General features: G+C 41.7%; 1 protein-coding gene across 4 annotated transcripts; it reads left to right on the top strand.

Moving 5' to 3' along the window:
* Positions 1-14,908: 14,908 nt before the first annotated feature.
* On the top strand, positions 14,909-21,470 carry LOC129865747 (uncharacterized). Of its 4 annotated transcripts, none has more exons than XM_055938748.1 (7): positions 14,909-15,241; positions 17,311-19,314; positions 19,483-19,643; positions 19,721-19,953; positions 20,514-20,643; positions 20,795-20,892; positions 20,979-21,470. In XM_055938748.1, the coding sequence occupies exons 2-7, from the start codon at positions 17,343-17,345 to the stop codon at positions 21,115-21,117; spliced, it is 2,733 nt and encodes a 910-aa protein (XP_055794723.1). In that variant the 5' UTR covers positions 14,909-15,241; positions 17,311-17,342; the 3' UTR covers positions 21,118-21,470. The 4 variants fall into 4 exon arrangements, with proteins under 4 accessions (XP_055794723.1, XP_055794726.1, XP_055794724.1 ...); XM_055938749.1 differs by lacking the exon at positions 14,909-15,241 and adding an exon at positions 15,292-15,702; XM_055938750.1 differs by lacking the exon at positions 14,909-15,241 and adding an exon at positions 16,326-16,585.
* Positions 21,471-22,252: the final 782 nt, after the last annotated feature.

The following is a 22,252-nucleotide window of genomic DNA, read 5'->3' as shown; positions in this document are numbered from 1 at the left end:
GAGCTGTGCGGAACGCCGTAGCGGCACGTCTACTTTTTGGGGAATTGTGTATCCGCTCCTCAATAAAGAAAACAAAGCAGCCTATCGCTGGCCCAGATTCACACACCAAGGCAAAGAAAAGTTTGATCAAAGCGGAATGAATGTGGAATCTTTATATAATAGCAATGGAGAGTGGGATTAATTTTCTGATTCCGCCTTGTTCAAGTTTAGAGTACTGGGGGTAACTAGCTCTTAGATTCCTCTGTGTCATCACAGTTTCTGGAGATATTTCAACAAAATATTTTGTGGTAAATTGATCTAATTTTTTGACATTTTGAAAAAGTTGTAGATATATTCCAATGAAGTTAGATCTATAATTTTTTTTTTTTTTTTTAAATATACAAGTAGAAAAGCCATAAAATAAATAATCCACTTGTGTAGAGAGAATAATTTAGAAAATGTTTGAGTAAAGTGTGTTGGCACCCCAGGGGGCAAATAACAAAATATTACATTCAAATTAAATATCCTAATATAAATTAAAATGTATGGAATTCAAATACAATTTCTGTTGGCACTGAAATCTCTTCATAGGGGGGCAACTCAAATATTTTGCCTAGGTGGTGGGGGGGCTCCAATCTTTTGTTGTTGCTTTGGGCCCCCAAAAGTCTCGGGCCAGTCCTGCATGCCCTGAATAACCCAACCTGCCTAACATTCACAATTCTTCCCACTATCAGTTCATCTAGCAGGAAGCTCACCTTGTGACAATTTGGGAGGGAAATGGGGTTAGGCTGTCAGCTGATGTTTTTGGGTTAGCCAACTCCTCTGTGTGATAGTTGACGTGACCACTAGAGGTTCTGGGAGGGGGGGGGGCAGTGCCCCTGTGACAACAATGTTGGACCCCCTTGTGGCCCCCCTAAATGTGGAGTATGAAATAATTTTTACATAACTAATTTTTGCTGTCGTTCTTTTTTTACATCCGTTATTAGACAGTGGCAATGCGGAACACTAATGATTATGAACATGGTCTTTTGCTTGCTAATGCCTGCAATGCAGTGAAGAAAACGATATGACAACAATAACATATAATGTAACTGGCCCCTCTAACAGTACAACTGGCCCCAGCTTGGCCCCCCTAGTTGAAATGGTCTAGAACCGCCACTGGATGTGACAATGATTTTTAGAAGGGTCGTTCCACCAATTCGGTGCCATTTAAGAATTGTAAAAATTATAATAATTGTGATTTAACCAAATGTTTACATTCTGTCATGAAGAGCACATGTTCAACTTCATAAAAACATGATTTGCCATCTCAAGAGGTTAAATAAAAAAAAGTACCTATGAAGTGCCAAATAAAGTAACGGTAGACTGTAACAGGTTGATGATTTCATCTTAAATCAGCCATAAATTCTCTTGTGACAGGGGAAATGGAAGCTTGTTTTGTGCAACAGGAGTGGCAATAGCTTCACCCCAAAATCATAATTGTTAAAAAAAAATTGCCTGTCGTTCTATGTGGTTAAGGGTTGGCAGATTATTCTCGACCCGCTCAGTTTCCCACCAGAAAACTGCAGAAAATTGCAACAAGAGTAGAACCAGCTCACCTGCTTTTACAGCATGATTTGACTATTAGGGGTTCAATGTTTCTATTGAAAAATGTTATTGAAACTCGAGTTCCGTTCACGTAACAGGGTTGACCTTAAAATGAGGGACAGACATAAATGAATCACTAATCACATGAAATAAATAATAATCTTCAGAAATTACTTTGTCAATTCAACAAAATACAATCACTTTGAGATATTTTGCGGTTAAGTGTGTTAAAATCTTCCTAGAAGTCACAGTGTGCATGGCGTGACATGTCAAAATGCTGAATTTTGGCACTTTAGCAAGTCTTTACTGGAATGGAAAATCTGATTGATTGAATTCTCCATGTGGTCTACAGTAAAAGGCACGTCATTTAATATAACAGGCTTTTCAAATTCAATATTGGTGCACAATACCAAAGGGACGCAAAAGGCACTAATTTCCTGGAACGACCCAGAGGGGTTGGCTAGAGTGCTCAAGTTACCTGCCATACCAGGAGTTGGGTATCAGGAAGAACTGGTAGTTGATGTCTGTTCCTCATCAGTAGAGTGGACACTATAGTGGAGCTATAGCTTGAAAGATGAGGTTTTTTTAAACCACAAAGTACTTTTAGAGGTGCTTTAAGAGAAATGTAAGGTTGTAAGGTAGATGATTTCTGGGGTAAATTGCAGTGAATGTTGCTCTTTCCAAGTTATAGATTATAGCAGTAATAGTGAGAGAGCGAGGTAAGTGACTAGAATAGCCTTATTAATGCAATTGTATGTCTTTATTGGAAAGAAGACTGACATGCAATACTTACATTAACACGTGTTTATATTTCAGGAGATGTCATTGTTGTGACTGTAACTTGTTTTCCAACTTCTTGATTATCAGGTGAGTTATTAAGTGAATAAGTACAAATCCTACATTTTACACAATCACGTCATAAGCTTTACTAAAAACAATGTATTTTTTGTGTATCAGAAAAGTACCTGTTATGAGCACTGATGTTCTGGTGACAACTGTAATACCACAAACTGCAGTAATAGCCAGTTTAATTATTAAACCATGCCACCCTTGGAAGAGAATACAGTTATTTGGTATGCACTTGACCTAAGCTGTCAAACTGTGATGGCAGTAATAGCTAAGTGGATCTTCAACTCAGTATAGTACGGCAGAAATCCCCAACTGAGATTTTCGACTGCTTTGACAAACACCTACTAGAGGAGAACCCTTAAAAAGCATTTACTATGATTGATTTGTGTTTCGACAATGAGGAATACTGCCAGAGAAGCATCACATGATATCTAGATATCTGTCTTGAAGATGCAAGCACACGTCTGTCCAGAATTCCTCAGGGAATCCTGAAGTCAACAGTAGTAAGAAACTTGCATTTAGTAGTGTGCACAATGACAGAAACACCCAACAAGGTATCACTTACCATAATTCCTAAACGAGTGGAGCTGCTTTCTAGTGAGAAACTAAATGCTGATGTACAACAGTTGCTGTTAATTGTTACAACACTGTATGTAATCATACAGAAGACAAAAGACAAAGATGGCTGGAGCAAGTCCTTCCTTACAACATTACGCAAAGCTATTGTTCCTTTTTTTGCAGAAAGAGTACACCTTGAACATAAAGGTCTACACCTATGGGTTGCTTGCAGATCTGCTTTCATTTCATTATGTCCCTAATAACATTACATCACTGGGAGTCTGAGGAATTGCTTAGTTCAGTAAGAATGGGGATGGACAAAAACCTGAAACAAAAATTGAGTAATCTAAACATGTCTTTAAAGAGACCATTTATTCTTTCCAGCTCAGCAAGTGAAGATTACAAAAATTGTATTTTCTCAGAAGTCAAGAAGAAGAAGAAAAAGAAGAAGAAGGAGAAGCATGATGTCACGCCCTGGCCTTATTATTCTTTGTTTTCTTTATTATTTTAGTTAGGTCAGGGTGTGACATGGGTAATGTTTATGTTTTGTTGGTTTTGGGTGTTTATTTGGTAAAGGGGTTATGGGGTGTAGTAGATGGTTTTGTGTTGAGTGTATATGTCTAGTGTTGTCTATGTTGGTTAGTTATCTAGGAGAGTCTATGGTTACCTGAATGAGTTCCCAATTAGAGACAGCTGATTTCGGTTGTCTCTGATTGGGAGCCTTATTTAGGGTAGCCATAGGCTCTCATTGGTTGTGGGTAATTGTCTATGTAAGAACGTTAGTAGCCTGTATGTTTGTGCACAACGTTTGTAGCTTCACGGTCATTTTGTTGTTTTGTTAAAGTGTTTTTGTGTCGTGTTCATCTTCGTGGTGTTAATAAAAGAAGATGGCTTATTTTCCAAAAGCTGCATTTTGGTCCGTTAATCCGCCACACGATCGTGACAGAATTACCCACAAACAAACAGTGAGAATGCCCTACCTAAATATGACTCTTAATTAGAGGCAAACGCAAACCACCTGCCTCTAATCAAGAGCCATACCAGGCAAACCAAAACCAACATAGAAACAGATAACATAGAATGCCCACCCAACCTCACGTCCTGACCAACTAACACACAAAAACTAACATAAATAGGTCAGGAACGTGACAGTACCCCCCCCACAAGGTGCGAACTCCGGACGCACCAGCACAAAGTCTAGGGGAGGGTCTGGGTGGGCATCTAACCACGGTGGTGGCTCAGGCTCCGGGCGCGGTTCCCACCCCACCATAATCCATCCTAACTTCCTCCCTCCAAGAATGTCCACCCTCTTTTGACCCCCACAAAATTCCCTTAACAACATATCCAATAGGGACAACACCGGGACAGAGAGATAAATCAAGAAAGAGGGATAGATAAGAATATAGAGATAGATGAAGATAGAGAGGGAGATTAGGATAGAGGGGCAACTCCGGACTGAAAGGCGGCAACAGGACCTACCCACAAAGGATTTCTGGACATGGGAGGAGATACTGGATGGTAAGGGGCCGTGGGATCAACCTGGAGAATATCGCCTCCCTCGTGAAGAGCTGGAGGCAGCGAAAGCCGAGAGGAGGCGATATGAGGAGGCAGCACGGAGACAAGGCTGGAAGCCCGTGAGTACAACCCAAAAATTTCTTGGGGGGGGGGCCTTAAAGGGAGGGTGGCGAAGTCAGGTAGGAAACCTGCGCCTACTCCCTGTACTTACCGTGGAGTGCGAGAGTACGGGCAGACACCGTGTTACGCAGTAGAGCGCACGGTGTCTCCTGTACGCGTGCATAGCCCGGTTCGGTACATTTCAGCTCCACGTATCGGCCGGGCTAGACTGAGCGTTGAGCCATATGTCATGAAGCCGGCCCAACGCATCTGGTCACCAGTGCGTCTCCTCGGGCCGGCGTACATGGCACCAGCCTTACGCATGGTGTCCCCGGTTCGCCTACATAGGCCGGTGCGGGTTATTCCACCTCCCCGCACTGGTCAGGCGACGGGGAGCATAGAACCAGGTAAGGTTGGGCAGGCTCGGCGTTCAAGGGAGCCAGTACGCCTGCACGGTCCGGTATTTCCGGCGCCACCTCCCCGCCCCAACCCAGTACCACCAGTGCCTCCTCCACGCACTAGCTATATGGTGCGTGTCTCCAGCCCTTTACCACCAGTGTCTAAACCACGCACCAAGCCTCCTGTGTGTCCCCAGAGTCCTGTGCGTCCTGTTGCTGCTCCCCGCACTAGCCCTGAGATGCGTGTCTCCAGCCCGGTGCCACCAGTCCCGGCACCACGCACCAGGCCTACAGTGCGCCTCAGCCGGCAGGAGTCTGCCGTCTGCACAGCGTTGACTGAACTGCTCGTCTCCCCAGCGCCATCTGAGCCATCCGTCTCCCCAGCGCCATCTGAGCCATCCGTCTCCCCAGCGCCATCTGAGCCATCCGTCTGCAATGAGCCTGCAAAGCCGCCCGTCTGCCATGAGCCTGCAAAGCCGCCCGTCTGCCATGAGCCCACTGAGCCGTCCGCCAGACAGGAGCCGCTAGAGCCGCCAGCCAGACAGGAGCCGCTAGAGCCGTCCGTCAGACAGGATCTGCCAGAGCCGCCAACCAGACAGGATCTGCCAGAGCCGCCAACCAGACAGGATCTGCCAGAGCCGCCAACCAGACAGGAGCAGCCAGATCAGTCAGCCAGCCATGAGCAGCCAGATCCGTCAGCTAGCCATGAGCAGCCAGATCCGTCAGCTAGCCATGAGCAGCCAGATCCGTCAGCTAGCCATGAGCAGCCAGATCCGTCAGCTAGCCATGAGCAGCCAGATCCGTCAGCTAGCCATGAGCAGCCAGATCCGTCAGCTAGCCATGAGCAGCCAGATCCGTCAGCTAGCCATGAGCAGCCAGATCCGTCAGCTAGCCATGAGCAGCCAGATCCGTCAGCTAGCCATGAGCAGCCAGATCCGTCAGCTAGCCATGAGCAGCCAGATCCGTCAGCTAGCCATGAGCAGCCAGATCCGTCAGCTAGCCATGAGCAGCCAGATCCGTCAGCCAGCCATGAGCAGCCAGATCCGTCAGCCAGCCATGAGCAGCCAGATCCGTCAGCCAGCCATGAGCAGCCAGATCAGTTAGCCAGCCATGAGCAGCCAGATCCGTTAGCCAGCCATGAGCAGCCAGATCTGTCAGCCAGCCATGGGCCGTCCCTCAGTCCGGAGCTGCAGTCCCTCAGTCCGGAGCTGCAGTCCCTCAGTCCGGAGCTGCCATTCCTCAGTCCGGAGCTGCCCCTTACCCTGGAGCTGCCCCTTACCCTGGTGCTGCCCCTTACCCTGGTGCTGCCACTTACCCTGGTGCTGCCCCTTATCCTGGTGCTGCCCCTTATCCTGGTACTGCCCCTGACCCTGGTACTGCCCCTTACCCTGGTACTGGTCCTTAGTCCGGAGCTGTCCCTTAGTCCGGAACTCCCCCTTAATGCAATGGGGTTAATGTGGAGGGGGGTCGTTTGGAGGAAGCCTAGGAGGTGGTTAGGTACTGTGGTGACGTGGAGACTACGACCAGAGCCGGAGCCGCCACCGTGGAGGGGAGCCCACCCAGACCCTCCCCTAGACTGTGTATGGTGCGCCCGGAGTTCGCGCCTCAAGGGGGGGGTTATGTCACGCCCTGGCCTTATTATTCTTTGTTTTCTTTATTATTTTAGTTAGGTCAGGGTGTGACATGGGTAATGTTTATGTTTTGTTGGTTTTGGGTGTTTATTTGGTAAAGGGGTTATGGGGTGTAGTAGATGGTTTTGTGTTGAGTGTATATGTCTAGTGTTGTCTATGTTGGTTAGTTATCTAGGAGAGTCTATGGTTACCTGAATGAGTTCCCAATTAGAGACAGCTGATTTCGGTTGTCTCTGATTGGGAGCCTTATTTAGGGTAGCCATAGGCTCTCATTGGTTGTGGGTAATTGTCTATGTAAGAACGTTAGTAGCCTGTATGTTTGTGCACAACGTTTGTAGCTTCACGGTCGTTTTGTTATTTTGTTGTTTTGTTAAAGTGTTTTTGTGTCGTGTTCATCTTCGTGGTGTTAATAAAAGAAGATGGCTTATTTTCCAAAAGCTGCATTTTGGTCCGTTAATCCGCCACACGATCGTGACACATGACATGTCAAAAGACAAAGAAAGTACTGGAACCTGTAACACTTTATCTACCCCTGTTGAGGAATCTGGCCTTGATGAGTGTTCAAGTGTGAAGCCGTTCCACCCCACCACTGACACGTCACCATTACAGGGCAAATGGCACAAAGTCAGCAAGCGGTGGGAGACACAGTTAGAGAAACTTGCCAACATGGATGAAAGTAAAGTTCATAAAGTGGGAAACCTCACTCTTATACATGATGATAATTACTTTCGCATAGCAAAGGGAAGTGATGGAACTGAGGTCTTCTTGGGCCTGAGGGATGATGGCACTGAAGTAGCAGTTAAGAGAATGACCAGGTCAAACTATCAAATTCTGAAGAATGAGGAAGGATTTTTACATCTTCCAGAGCTTGACAGTACCTTTATTGTGAGATACATGGACTTTGCGGAAGACCGTTTTTTTATTATCTTTGTCAGGACCCGGTTACGAACTCGGATCTCTGGTGTGAGAAACAGTCACTTAGTAAACTGAGCCACTAATAGTCGGCAGAACCCAGAAGATGAGGCAGACACAGCAGTACTAGAGACGGTGGTTTAATAAAGGAAAAAGGAAAAGATCTTCAGGCAAAAAATATAGATCCACAACGTCAAAAGTAATTCCAATTTAAAAAATGTTTATCCTCCAAGACACAAGGAAAAATCCACAAAGTGGTAAGAACAAAGGGTAGTGTGGCGAAGTCAGGTAGGAAACCTGTGCTCACTTCCCATGCTTACCGTGGAGAGCGGGAGTACGGGCAGACATCTTGTTATGCGGAAGAGCGCACGGTGTCTCCTGTACATGTGCTTAGCCCGGTGCGGGTTATTCCACCTCCCAGCCCTGGCCGGGCTAGGTTGAGCATTGAGCCAGGTGCCATGAAGCCGGCTCAACGCGTCTGGTCTCCAGTGCGTCTCCTCGGGCCGGCATACATGGCACCAGCCTTACGCTCGGTGCTCAAGGGAGCCAGTACGCCTGCACGGTCCGGTATATCCGGCGCCACCTTCCCGCCCCAGCCCAGTACCACCAGTGCCTACACCACGCACCAGGCTTCCAGTGCGTCTCCAGAACCCTGTTCCTCCTCCACGCACTCTCCCTGGGGTGCGTGTCTCCAGCCAAGTACCTCCAGTTCCGGCACCACGCACCAAGCCTCCTGTGCGTCTCCAGAGCCTTGTACGCACTGTTCCTTCTCCCCGCACTCGCCCTGAGGTGCGTGCCCTCAGCCCGGTACCACCAGTGCCGATACCACGCACCAGGCCTATAGTGCGCTTCGAGAGTCCAGTGTGCCCTGTTCCTGCTCCCCGCACTAGCCTTGAGGTGCGTGTCTCCAGTCCAGTACCACCAGTGCCTACACCACACACCAGGCCTACTGTGCGCCTCAGCAGGTCAGAGTCGGCTGTCTGCCCAACACCGCCTGCACTGCTCGCCTGCCCAGCGCCGTCTGAGCTGCCTGCCTGCTCAGCGCCGTCTGAGCTGCCTGCCTGCCCAGCACCGTCTGAGCTGCCTGCCTGCCCAGCGCAGGCAGGAGAGTTGGGAATGAGAGGTCGGGAAGTGTCGTGATGCTGACCAAGAGCTTTTAGAAGTGCTATGGAGAGAACCTGTAAGTGGAGATCCAAGGTGAACCAGATGTCATTTTATATAATGTATATTAAAAGAGTGGGAGTACCCTCTCCCCTGGCAGTGTGTAGAAAGCTGAGGCTACACAATTTACAGATTGTTTTGTGTTCACAGCTGCCCTCTGAATTGATGAAAAAGATGGATGGCAGAAAGCCCTACCCTGAGAACATGTTGGGGTTACTACGTTTCATACACAACCTCCATGAGCACTAGTAAGTAAAACTAATGTTTTTCCCAGTACTTAAACGTTTCACTGTCTTACCATTGCAGGTGGCTGAGTTTTGTTTGTCCTTCTGCAGTGCTGAGGATTTAGAATCGGTTGACCTAATGAAGATGTTCCCTGATCTCTTTGGATGTGTCTACGTGTTGGCCAAGGAATGGGGCTGGAATTCAAGGCCTGGTCCGAAAAACGTGTTTCAGAAAGATCTAAGCTCATGATTCTGAAACGTAAACTGTCGTTTAACTGATGAAATATGACTTATTGTAATACTGACTTTTTGTAGCTAGACAGTGATCTTAACTGTCTCAAGAACATTTCATATTCTATATTTTCACTGATCTAATATCCATATGATTTTAACAAATCTTACATGGTTATATCCTACATATTATGGGAGTTCATATGAAAATACAGTACACTCAAAGCTTTGATAAAGGTAGTGATTACTTTTTTACTGTCTTCAGTTAAGGTATACAGGATTTGTGATATGAATAATCTGTATGAGATTTATCAAGGATGTCTGAATCAAAGTATTAACATCCTATTTTTATATCTGTTTTGCTTGATATGAAAATGGTCTGCCCGAGACTGCATTGAAACATAATTGTATGTATCAATTCAGTGATATATCAATTGTGACGCTCTTGTGGAGAACTGAAGGTTACAAATGTAGTGTTGATCATCAACAGTTTTTTTATTTTATTATCCACCCTAAAATCTTAATGCACCTTTCATATAATAAAGGCTATCGAAGAGCAACAGAACTGTCATTTTGACACACCCAGACATTCCCGCCCTCCTGCAACAGCTGCTGGTGTAGAGTAAAAAAACTACAGCATGCAGTAGGAACAAAATATTGTCCTCGTTCTGGTATTAAGCCACAATAAGCCACACGTCCAGCACCAGCTCAACCACAAAGAAAAACAGACCTCAGTCACCAGGAATTCTGACAGGGTAGTGGACCTACTGTCACCTGTGACGCCAGGTGGTCCCTTTATCCCACCCGATTAGATGACAATCACCTCAAAAGGTGGAAGTCGCACCATTTAGGTGAATGTGGTTGACATGCTGTGTTAACCTAGGTAGGAAACAGTTTTTGACATTGTAATTTTCAGTATTTTTTTTGCGGTGTTTGGTTAATTTAGTATGCAAATAATGATGTATGTCCTATGTAGTTTGTCAAATGCAGTGTTCCTGCTGAGAGATGGAGTGGATGAGAAGCGAGAACAATCTCATCTTCATGTATGACATTACATTTTTTTTTATCTTCAGGGCCCAGCAGGAAAGTGGAGATAGAATAGCTGTTGCTCAGCTTATGCAGATCGATAGGTACTTTGTCAGTTTTTAACAGTGCAATTGTTAGATTAATTGATCCTCCTTGTCAAAGTATTTACAACATTTCTGATTACAGAAAACTGAAGACGATGGCGAGGAAGAAACAGCATCCTCCATCGATGGTCCCCCACCAGCAGTCGCTTCCAGACTGCACTCCTCAGACTGCAGAGTGAAGATTTGCAAATAAATTCATAAAAAATCCTACAATGTGATTTTCTGGAATTTTATTTCTCATTTTGTCTGTCATAGTTGAAGTGTACATGTGATGAAATTACAGGACTCTCTCATCTTTTTAAGTGGGAGAACTTGCACAATTGGTGGCTGACTAAATACTTTTTTGCCCCACTGTATATAGGCCATTCTTGCATGTCATTTACCATTTATGTCAAGGTGAGGGGAACCTGACGTGAGCCTGGTATACCCCAACCTGAGTCTAATGGAATAGACAGGTTTGCTTCCTCAAGTATTGTATTATCATTGACCTGTTAGTTGTGGAGTTTGTAAATATCAATTTACATTATTTTGTAAATATTGTAATTTGAACATCTCAATCACCATTGTCATTTTTTAAATAAATAATAACTTCTGCACATGATCCTGCCTGCCTCCTGCAACATTTAACCATCCAAAAATGGATTTAGCAACAAAGGATTCTAGCTTTAAGGATTAAGTGTAAATGTTACAGAGAAAAACAAATAGAGATCAAGTTGTAGACTCATAATTTCTGATAACTATACTTTGCTGGATAGAGGAGACTCATGGTGTGGTCGAAGTAGCACATAATGCTTTTGAATGCTGGTGAAGATGACAAATTCCCCTCTTTACCGGTTACTCCGTGCAAACCTCCACCCTCCAAAAAACCCAACGTGAACTCCGACATCGTGGACATCTCCTTACTCATCAACTCCAGGTCTGACGCCATTGAGAAAATGGTTGGCGCAACCACCATGGTTATCGAAGGCTTGCAAAAGACTGTGGAGTTTGCATGTGGTGAAATTAAGGATGTGAAAATGAGAGTGGCAAAAGTTGAAAAAAGTGTGGAAAAGAATAACAATGTCTACCATAGACATCTCACTGATCTGGAGCAATACACAAGAAGATGGAACCTGAGACTCTACGACGTGCTAGAGGTGGAAAATTAGGATGTGCGAGGAGAGGTTTTCCGCATCTGCCAAGAAGTTATGCCTGCAGAGAAGAACAAAGTCTGTGATACCATCGACGTTGTGCATCGCCTCGGCAAGAAGCAACAGCAAAACGATTCAAGACCAAGGGGTATCATCCTTTTCACTGCCAGATTCTACAGGGTTGATGTCTGGAAAGCTGCTAGGAAGAACGCCTTCCTTCAGAGCCATGGTATGCGTTTCGCCGAGCATCTCAGCCCGGAAGACATAGAAAGAAGGAACAAGTTGTGGCCAACGATCAAGAAAGAACGAAATGAGGGAAAGGCTGCTTACTTCGTCGGAGGACGAGGCTTCATCAATGGTTCAGAAATCTATATTCCTCCCTAAAATCTCACCAGAAGGAACAGATTGATGGTTTCGGCCATTGTATTCTCATTTTCCTTTTATTGATTAACGTTACTTAACAAGCATCAGGAGACTATTTTTTGGAATACTCAGGTACCTCAATTTATTAGTTTGTTCTTGTATGACCAGAAGGCCTATTTTGTTTACAAACTTACAAAGAAGACTGAAAGTTGTATTTATTTTTTATGTATACAGTAACTAAGATACTGTTTTAAAGGGCATACTCTGACTTTACACGGTTATTGTTCTATTTAGTTATTAATACTTATTTCCAAGTGAAAACGGTCTTAGGAACATGTATATGTAAAACATTTTTTATTCAATTTTTTTATGATCAGTTTTCATATGCACTTAAAATAGTAGGTACCCTTTAATTTAAATTATTATTTTGTATTTTATTTATCAGAATAGTTCCTGATTACACTAAAGAGGGTCTTTAGTCTCTCTTACTACAAAGAACCCTTGGTATGGTCTTGAACATAATTTTCTGTTGAGTTGAATTTCAAAAGCCGGATAACATCTAGCTCAACGTTAATGGAATAAGCTTTTTTCACTTTAAGTTGACTTAAATGGTGCAGACCTCGGTTCCTTATCGTTTACGTTCACTGCTCCTACGTTTTTGACTCATCCTACTACAGTTGATACTTTTATATGATTTGTTGTTTTGTCTATAGTTTCTCTTAATGCTAGGGGGTTATGAAAAACAATGTGAAGCGCAAGGCCTTATTTTTATTTGCTTAACAATTTCGAACAGATTTTTGCTTTTTTCAAGAGTCTCACTCAATTTCGGCTGATGCCAACTTCTGGAGGTCACAGTGAGGCATCGATATTTGGCTTTCCCATGGATCTGAACGCTCCGCTGGTGTCACTAAAATGAAAAATACCTTTGGTGGTAATATTCTACACTCGGAATGTGACCCCTTTGGTCACTTTATTTGTCATGTGATCAGTTACAATGACATTACGCTCATTACTGTAAACTTCTACGGGTACAATACCAAACATGAGCATGATGAGTTGCTTGAATCTATAGAGAAACATATACTTCATTGGTTATCTACATTTCCGAATTCGTTATTATTGATAGGGGGGAGGACTTTAACATTACTATAGATAATTCAACTGATAGATGGCCCCCAAGTAGGCCAACCAATCAGAATTTGGATTTAATACTTTTTATGGAAAAGTATCTTACTGATATATGGAGAGAGAGGTTTCCGGCCGACAGATAATTCACTTGGAGTAACAAAACAGGTTCCAGACAATCCAGAATAGATTTTTGTCTTATATCCAAATGTATTGATAGTGAGTGTGTTACTACACATATTTGTACTACTCCACTCACAGACCATAGGGCCATTTACATTGATATCAAAATATTTACCCCTGATACTAACCTTGGTAGAGCATCCTACTGGAAGCTAAATAGCTCGTTATTAAATAATGATATAGTTAAATTTGAGGTTAAAGATCTGCTCTCACACTTTTGGGAAAGTCCTAATATCCAAGGCTGAAGGTATCTCTAGACTAACATATAGCGCTCTATCTTTATATCCTGACAGTAAAATAAGCAAGGAGATAGACCAGATGCTTTTCAACTTTCTGTGGAGAAACCGTACCCATTACATTAGGAAAACTGTTGTAATGAACACTTATGAGAATGGTGGGGTGAATTTTCTGGACTTTACTACCTTAAATAATACTTTTAAGATCAATTGGATAAAACAATTGCTAAGAAGACCCACTTCTATGTGGAATTGTATTCCTCATCATGTCTTATCTACTTTTGGTGGCCTTAACTTCATGTTGGTTTGCAATTATAATATTGACAAAGTTCCAGTGAAGATTTCTGCTTTTCATCGGCAGGTTTTCTTGTCATGGTCCTTAATTTATAAGCATAATTTTTCTCCCCACAGATATTATATATGGAATAATCGGGATATATTGTATAAAAATACTTCTTTGTTTTTAGAATATTGGTTCTGAAATAATATCCTATTGGTGAGCCAACTGGTAAATACAGAGGGTCTTTTACTTAGTTTTTACTTAATTATAAGGAATTCTTATCACTTTACAAGGTCCCTGTAACACCTAAAGATTTTGCAATTGTTTTAGATGCCATTCCTCAGGTGTTACTTTATTATTCAGGAACGTGTCAAGACCTGACCCTCAGAGCCTACCTTCCATTGACCCTGTTGACTCATCAGTAGGAAAGATTTGTTTCTCTTTTGGTCCATTCAACAACAGAGCGATATGAACCTTGTTGCAGCAGGATACCTTATGTCATGCCTTATTGGAATGGATTTATTGATAATATCTGTTGGAAAAAAGTTTGGATGTTGCCACACACATAACTACTTGTTAACTAAATGAAGGAAGTTTCCTTTAAAATTATTCATAAATATTATCCTGCCAACCACTATATGAAGAAGTTTAAGGAAACATCAACTCAAATTGTTCCTTTTGTAATGACCACCCAGAAACAGTAGCATTTTTGGCATTGTGTTCATGTAAGAAAACTGTGGCAAGACATCAGTAGATTTATAATTGAACACATTTATGAAGATTTTACACTATTGTGGAGAGATGTAGTGCTTGGATTCTTTACCTACGATAGAAATAAGCTGAAACATTTTTATATAATTTATTTTATTATTCTTTTGACCAAATTTCATATTCACAAATGTAAATTTACAAAAACACCACATTTTCTTACCTTACAAAAATAAAATGAACTGTATTTTAAGACAATTAAATACTCTACTAACAAAAAAGCTGTTAGAATTGTAAGTGTATGTATGTCCCTTAAGGTCCTTGTGTAATGTGATATTGTACCCCCTAGCCCAATTGTCCTTTGTATATTATTTATATCCCTCTATATTCCCACATGTACTTCCGGTATTGATTTGTTGTTAATAAAAAATACATAAAAAAAAAATCCGTTATATTATTTGTATATACTTGTGTTCCTACATGTACTTCCTGTATTGATTTGTTGTTAATAAAAACATATATATAACATTTTTCAAATAAAAGGTACATTAAAGCCGGCTAAACCTTCCCCTAACCCGGACGATTGTGCGTCGCCTCGCAAGGGTTCCCGAAAGTCTCGCGATGTTGCGCCACTGCGTTTACAAACTCTGCTTTTGGGCTTCGCCTCTTCTTCTCTGATTTAAGGAAGAACCGTTTATGTCCGTGTTTGAGGGTCATGTTTATAAGTGATAGATTTTGTCAAATTAACCTTCTAGCCGTGTATTATAGGCAAATTGTGACCAACTGTTTAACAAATAATAATGAGTCGTTACGTATGATGCAAGGTGATTTGTAGATCAGTCAATCAACAGTCGCTTTGATGCTCTTGAACGCGGCTGATGTTATTTCCGCATCAGTAGAGCGGGCACTAACTTCAGCCTTTCTCATCTAAAGAACTAAGGGGTATGTACTTTTTTAAATTAGATTTGAGGCTAATGGCACAGTCCAGTGAATGTTGCTCTTTCCAAGTTATGTTAGTGGAAACAACAAATCCTCCGTATTTGAAACTATTCAAATGATTTTTTTCCCTAAAGTCTGTCAACAGTACTTTCGTCAGGTAAACCACCACACATTTAGTTGGTATGCACCAGAGCTGTCAAACTGCATGTTTTATTGAGTGCCACAGTATGAATCATAAAACCCGGAAATCGTTCCAATCGTTTTTTCACAATTTATTTTTCCATCCGTGGTTTTAAAACTACATCATATAAGGTCTGTGTTTCGTGTAGGCTTACCCTGGGGTGGCACATCGATAACCGCGCAAATCTCTCTCGGACGTGGTAACTTTAAAAAAAATATTTAGCATATCAATTTTTTTTTGTAAATTGAAGCGAACACACGGCTTATCAGAACGTCACGCCAAGGTAAGCCTACACCAAACACACAATTAATTCGATTTTTTTGGTAAAATTCAAACAGTTGTGTTTCAAACTGAAAGTAGACGGCCCTAAACCCTCAGCCCTTGGGAGAGTCCCCGCGGCTATATTTGTAGTCGGTTCAAATGATTAGCCAAAGCATGGAAGTTTGCAACGCAAGCCCCTGTTTTTTAATGGGGTTTGCGAGTGTACATTTATGTTCACATCGGGGCTTGAAACGCCCCATAATTAAATTCGCGATGATTGTCTATCCGCGAAGAAAAGTATCGCCAAAACTTAAAAACTACGTCGATATGAAGTCAACATACAAGTGCAAGTAAAAACGAATGTAAATAAGTTAGAAATTGTGCTACTAATGCACACACGTCTCATAAAAGTAATGCATTTTTTGTTTGGTTAGCTTTTGGAAATTGTAGAAATAAAAACAATTCCTTCAGAAGTAGCTAGGCAGGCTAACGTTAGCTAATTTATTTGCTAGCTATCATACAGTAGGCGTATATTAATAATTATATAGTTAATATAAGTAGACATGCAATCATAATTGACTGTAGCGCATATAAAGCACCTGCAAGCTACCGGTGACTGGAAACACAATCATCGCGGGATGAACAAGTGTATACTCGTCAGACGTCATGACACGTCATCAGAAGTGTCCATTTAATATGTGGGCTGAGGGGATAGGGTGTGTCTTTTAAGTGTTTGGAATGCAAGCAATGTGAAAATGAATGGCCGAAAAACCGTTGGAACCATTTCCGGGATTTTAAGGGTATTATGACGCTTCCACTGTGGCAGACTATTCGAGAAAACAGTACAGGAGTCTTTTTATTTATGTATTATTCTCCTAATGAACTCCACCCAATTGCAATGTACAGTAAGTACACTCTTTAGAAAAAAAGAGAGCCTAAAAAAAGGGTTCTCATATAGCCTAAAAAAGGGTTCTATATTTAAGCAACAATGCTCGAGGAGGTGTGGTATATGGCCAATATTACACGGCTAAGGGCTGTTCTAATGCGCAACGTGGAGTGCCTGGACACAGCCCTTATCCGTGGTATATTGGGCATATATCACAAACCCACGAGGTGCCTTATTGCTATTATAAACTGGTTACCAACATAATTAGAGCAGAAAAAATAAATGTTTTGTCATACCCGTGGTATACGGTCTGATATACCACGGCTGTCAGCCAATCAGCATTCAGGGCTCGAATCACCCAGTTTATGAAGATCCTTATAAACTGTGTGGTTAAAACCCTGAATGCTGATTGGCTGACAGCTGTGCAATATCAGACCATATATCGCAATTTACTGATGTCAACTTTGTGAACAGAGTCCCCCATGGTGGCGGTGTGGATATGGAATGGGCAAGCATAAGCTATGGAGAACAAACAACTGCATTTTATCGATGGCAATTTGAATGCACAGAGATACTGTGACGAGATCCTGAGGCCCATTTAAAATTGTTGCGTTTATATTTTTGTTCAGTATAAGTGTAGATTAGATATAAAATAAAAGGTCAGGCCTACTATATGTCCCAGAATTATTTGTATTATTTAATTGAACAGTTCACTATACTCACCACATTGCTTTTCTTCCTCAGATATCCCTGCGTAGATAAAATCGTCAGGAGTTATGGAACACAAGATTGATTTTCAAGAACTCCTGGCCAAACTGGTTATCTCAGAGCCAACAGATCCTATTATAAAGTGCATTATTAATAATAATCTGGAGAGGCTGAAGAAATTGATTAGAGGCAAGGACATCAATGCATTGTACCCTTGTGTTGAGTTACAAGATGAAGTAACCCCTTTAATTGCTGCTGTTGCATTTTCAAATCAGGAGATTTGTACATTTCTTCTGGGAAAAGGTGCTGACCCCAAGAAACCATCAAAGAGATATTTAGCACCTCTGCATTATGCTGGACTGCAAAAAGTTCCAGTGAATATAGTGACAACATTACTGGAAGCAAAGGCAGATCCAAATGGTCTAGCAGAACAACCATTCTTTCCACTTCAATTAGCACATGACAGAGAGGATATTGTGAAGGAGCTTCTCAAATCTGGAGCTTTAATGTGGCTAAATCATGGCGTCCATCCTGCAATTGATCAGAAATTGGCCACAATAATTGGAAACTTTGCTGAAGAGAGCGAGTTCTTTTCCAAAATCAAGCTTTTTTTACATTTTGCACAAGCAATAAAACAAACATCCCCAACGGATGTTTTCACGCACTATGATCTTCACTTACTAGAGGAGAACCCACAAACCCACCTCACCATGATTGACATGTGCTTTAACATTGAAGGTGCAAATGAAGACGAATACTTCCAGAAAGCCATTAAATGGTTGAACGACTCCAAGAAACTAGTTTCCTATGTTGAAGATGTAAGCAGACGTCTGTCCACAGTTCCTCTGAAATTTAGGGCAGGTGCATTGAAATCCTTATATAGAGTTGTTTGCGCAATGAAGGAAATATCTAATGAGGTGTCACTTACCCTAATTCCTGAGTTAGTGAAACTGCTTTCCTGTAAAACAGAAGATTATCTCGTGCCATTGATCATTGTTACGCTCTATGGCATCACACAGAAGACAAAAGACAAGGATCATTGGAGCAACTCTGACCTTGAGAAAATATGCAAGCACATTGTCCCATGCACACAGAGGAAGGGTTATCCCTATGAATTGAAGATGTATGCCTATGCGTTGCTAGCAGATCTTTACACATTTAGTTGTGTTCCTGGTTACCTCAGCTCTCTGGGACTGACTCTGGTACCTGAAGGACTAATTAACTGGGGAAGTGATGAAAACCTGAAAGTAAAGCTGAGAGATCTAAACAGGGCCTTAGACAGACAACGTTCTGTCGCCAAGTCAACAAGTGAAGATTCAAAAGACAGTCATTTGTCAGAAACCAAGAAGAAGAAGAAGAAGAAAAAGATGATGAAGAGGAGAACGGCAGAAAAGCAAGACCTACCAAAAAAAGAGACAGGGACACAAGAAAATAAAACATGTTTAGCCTTCAATACTTCATCTACTGCTGTTGAGGAATCTGGCCTTGATGAGTGTTCAAGTGTGAAGCCGTTCCAACCCACCACTGACACGTCACCATTACAGCGCAAATGGCACAAAGTCAGCAAGCGGTGGGAGACACAGTTAGAGAAGCTTGCCAACATGGATGAAAGTAAAGTTTATAAAGTGGGAAACCTCACTCTTATACATGATGATAATTACTTTCGCATAGCAAAGGGAAGTGATGGAACTGAGGTCTTCTTGGGCCTGAGGGATGATGGCACTGAAGTAGCAGTTAAGAGAATGACCAGGTCAAACTATCAGTTTCTCAAGAATGAGGAAGGATTTTTACATCTTTCAGAGCTTGACAGTAGCTGTATTGTGAGATACATGGACTTTGCGGAAGACAGTTTTTTTGGTTATCTTGCTCTTCAGCTCTGTGAATACACTCTGGATGAATACATTACTACACACCTGTCCAAGGACGACACTCATGCCCTGATGAAAATCACTCAAGAGGTGCTCCGCAGTTTAAGTGTCCTTCATTGTCCAACTACCAAAGTCCTTCATGGGGATATCAAACCTCAGAATGTTTTGATAGGTGAGAGATACAATAGTATTGCACAGTTAAGCCCTTTCACTCCCACTAAATCTAATACATGGCTTTCATCATTATGTGTTAAAAATCCATATGCAGTATCTTAAAGTCATTTTCTAGTATTTATACTTATGAAAAGCATGATATTGTGATATTATTTATCCTTTACAGATATCAATGGAAATGCAAAATTGGCAGATTTTGGCATAAGTCGCAGATTGACAGTGGAACAAACAACTCTATACACCATCCCTGCAGGAACAAAATGCTGGATGGCCAAGGAGACGTTAGACAAACAAGGCTCTGGATATAAGAGGAGCTCTGATATACAGGTTGAGCAACGTGAAGATAGAATAAAGATTATTTCCTGTTTGTAGAGCGATGGACTGAATGATTGTTGAAATTTCAGGTGGCTGGGATGTTGGTATACTACATCCTTTCTGGTGGACACCACCCCTTTGAAGATCCACTTGGTGATGAACTTGAACAGAATCGAAACATAATCAAGGGGACTTTCACACTAGAACATTTGTCAGATGAGGTGGCAAAAGACCTCATTGAGTGGATGATCAATGAAGACCCCGATGAGAGACCTACAGTGGAGGAGACCCTGAATCATCCCCTCTTCTGGAAACCACATAGGTGAAAATCCTTATTTGTCACTTGAAAAGTTGTTTGTTAGTATGGCGCCTGTATGATGAATAATAATAATGAACTTTACTGACTTTATCGTTCCCATGGGGAAATTTTGTTGCAGTGTCATGTACATGTTTAAAGTGGCGTTTAAATAACAAAACAAATTGACAAGACAACTTTCATAAGTTACAACCAATAAAGAGACTAGCCTGCTGGCCTTACTGGGTCGATAGGAACATAATCTCGAGCTATTTAGGAGGGATATCACACCACATTTCATACATTGCATTGAACACACAAACTAAAGCTAAACATAAGGAGATAAGGACAAAACATTTTGGGATCAGTATTCCAGTAATAGTTACAGAATGATTGACACAGTGACACAATAATAACACAATGATAATACTGTATATGCATAATGAAAATAATTAGTTAATATTATTCCGATGCTTTAGCTTGGGCAAAATAAGAGACGATGCTAAAGTACATGCATTAAACTATGAGTACACAAAGTACATGAATGTGTGACTAGACATTTTTTACTGTATACTGTTGTCTTTCAGGAGAGTTGAGTACTTGAGGAGAATTGGGAATGAGAAGGAGGTCGGGAAGTATAGCGATGCTGACCCAAAACTTCTAGAAGCTCTGAAACAAAGTGCCATGGAGAGAACCTTCTGTCAGTGGAAATCCAAGGTGAGCCATGGGTCATTTTATTAAATGTATATACCTGTACATGTATATTAAAACATGTATACACTAATGCAAAAGAGTGGGAGTACCCTCTCCCCTGGCAGTGTGTAGAAAGCTGAGGCTACACAATTTACAGATTGTTTTGTGTTCACAGCTGCCCTCTGAATTGATGAAAAAGATGGATGGCAGAAAGCCCTACCCTGAGAACATGTTGGGGTTACTACGTTTCATACGCAACCTACATGAGCACTAGTAAGTAAGACTAATGTTTTTCACAGTACTAAAACGTTTCACTGTCTTACCATTGCAGGTGGCTGAGTTTGTTTCTCTTTCTGCAGTGCTGAGGATTTAGAATCTGTTGACCTGATGAAAATGTTCCCTGATCTCTTTGGATGCGTCTACGTGTTGGCCAAGGAACGGGGCTGGAATTCAAGGCCTGGTCTGAAAAACGTGTTTCAGAAAGATCTAAGCTCATGATTCTGAAATGTAAACTGTCATTGGAACTGATGAAATAGGAACTATTGTAATACTTTTGACTTTTTGTAGGTAGAGCCAATGATTTTAACTGTCTCAAGGACATTTTATATTCTATATTTTCACTGATAAATCTAATATCCATATGATTTTTACAAATAATGATCTTACATGGTTATAGCCTACATATAATGGGAGTTCATACAAAAACACAGTACTCACAAAGCTTTGATAAAATGTAGTGATTACTTTTTTTAACTGTCTTCACTTAAGGTATATAGGATTTGTAATAATATAAATGATCTGTATGAGATTTTTCAGGGATGTCTGGATTAAAGTATTGACATGTTTTTTTATATCTGTGTTTTGCTTGATATGAAAATGAGGTCTGCCCAAGAGTGCATTGAAACAATTGATATCACTGAATTGAGTAATACAATGGAGGAGCTGTGATGCCCTCTTGTGGATAGAACTGTGAAGGTTACAAATGTAGTGATGATCATCAAAAGTTTTATATTAATCGAACACCACAATAAAATGTTAATGTACCTCTCTCAATATAATAAAGGCTATATAGAACTGTCATTTTTTTGACACACCCAGACATTCCCGCCCACCTGCAACAGCTGCTGGTGTAGAGTAAAAAAACTAGTATGCAGTAGGAACAAAACATTGACCTCTTTCTGGTATAAAGCCACACATCCAGCACCAGATCAACCACAATGAAAAACAGACTACAGAGTCACCAGGAATTCTGACAGAGGGTAGTAGATCTACTGTCACCTGTGACTACATTTAGGTCCCTTATCCCACCCGATTAGATGACAATCACCTCATTAAAAGGTGGAAATCATACCAATCACACCATTCAGGTGAATGTGGTCGACATGCTATGTCGGAACTTAATATGTTGCGCCGTCTGGGCCCCAGACACTGACAACGTTATTGTTTTGGCCAGTTAAATGATTTATCACTGCCAAGAAACACATCAAAGCATAAGATATCAATTGTGATGTGTCCCTCTTTTATAAACACAAATGATTAGAAACATGTTATATTTTTATCAAAGTACTATACAGACTGACAGACTTTGATTTTATTTGTTTATTGGGATCCCCATTATCTGGGGTCCAAAAAC

This window comes from Salvelinus fontinalis, chromosome 11 (genome assembly GCF_029448725.1).
Source record: "Salvelinus fontinalis isolate EN_2023a chromosome 11, ASM2944872v1, whole genome shotgun sequence".
NCBI lineage: Eukaryota > Metazoa > Chordata > Actinopteri > Salmoniformes > Salmonidae > Salvelinus > Salvelinus fontinalis.
Note: the sequence above shows the minus strand (reverse complement) of the source record. Positions and strands in the feature narration are given on the sequence as shown.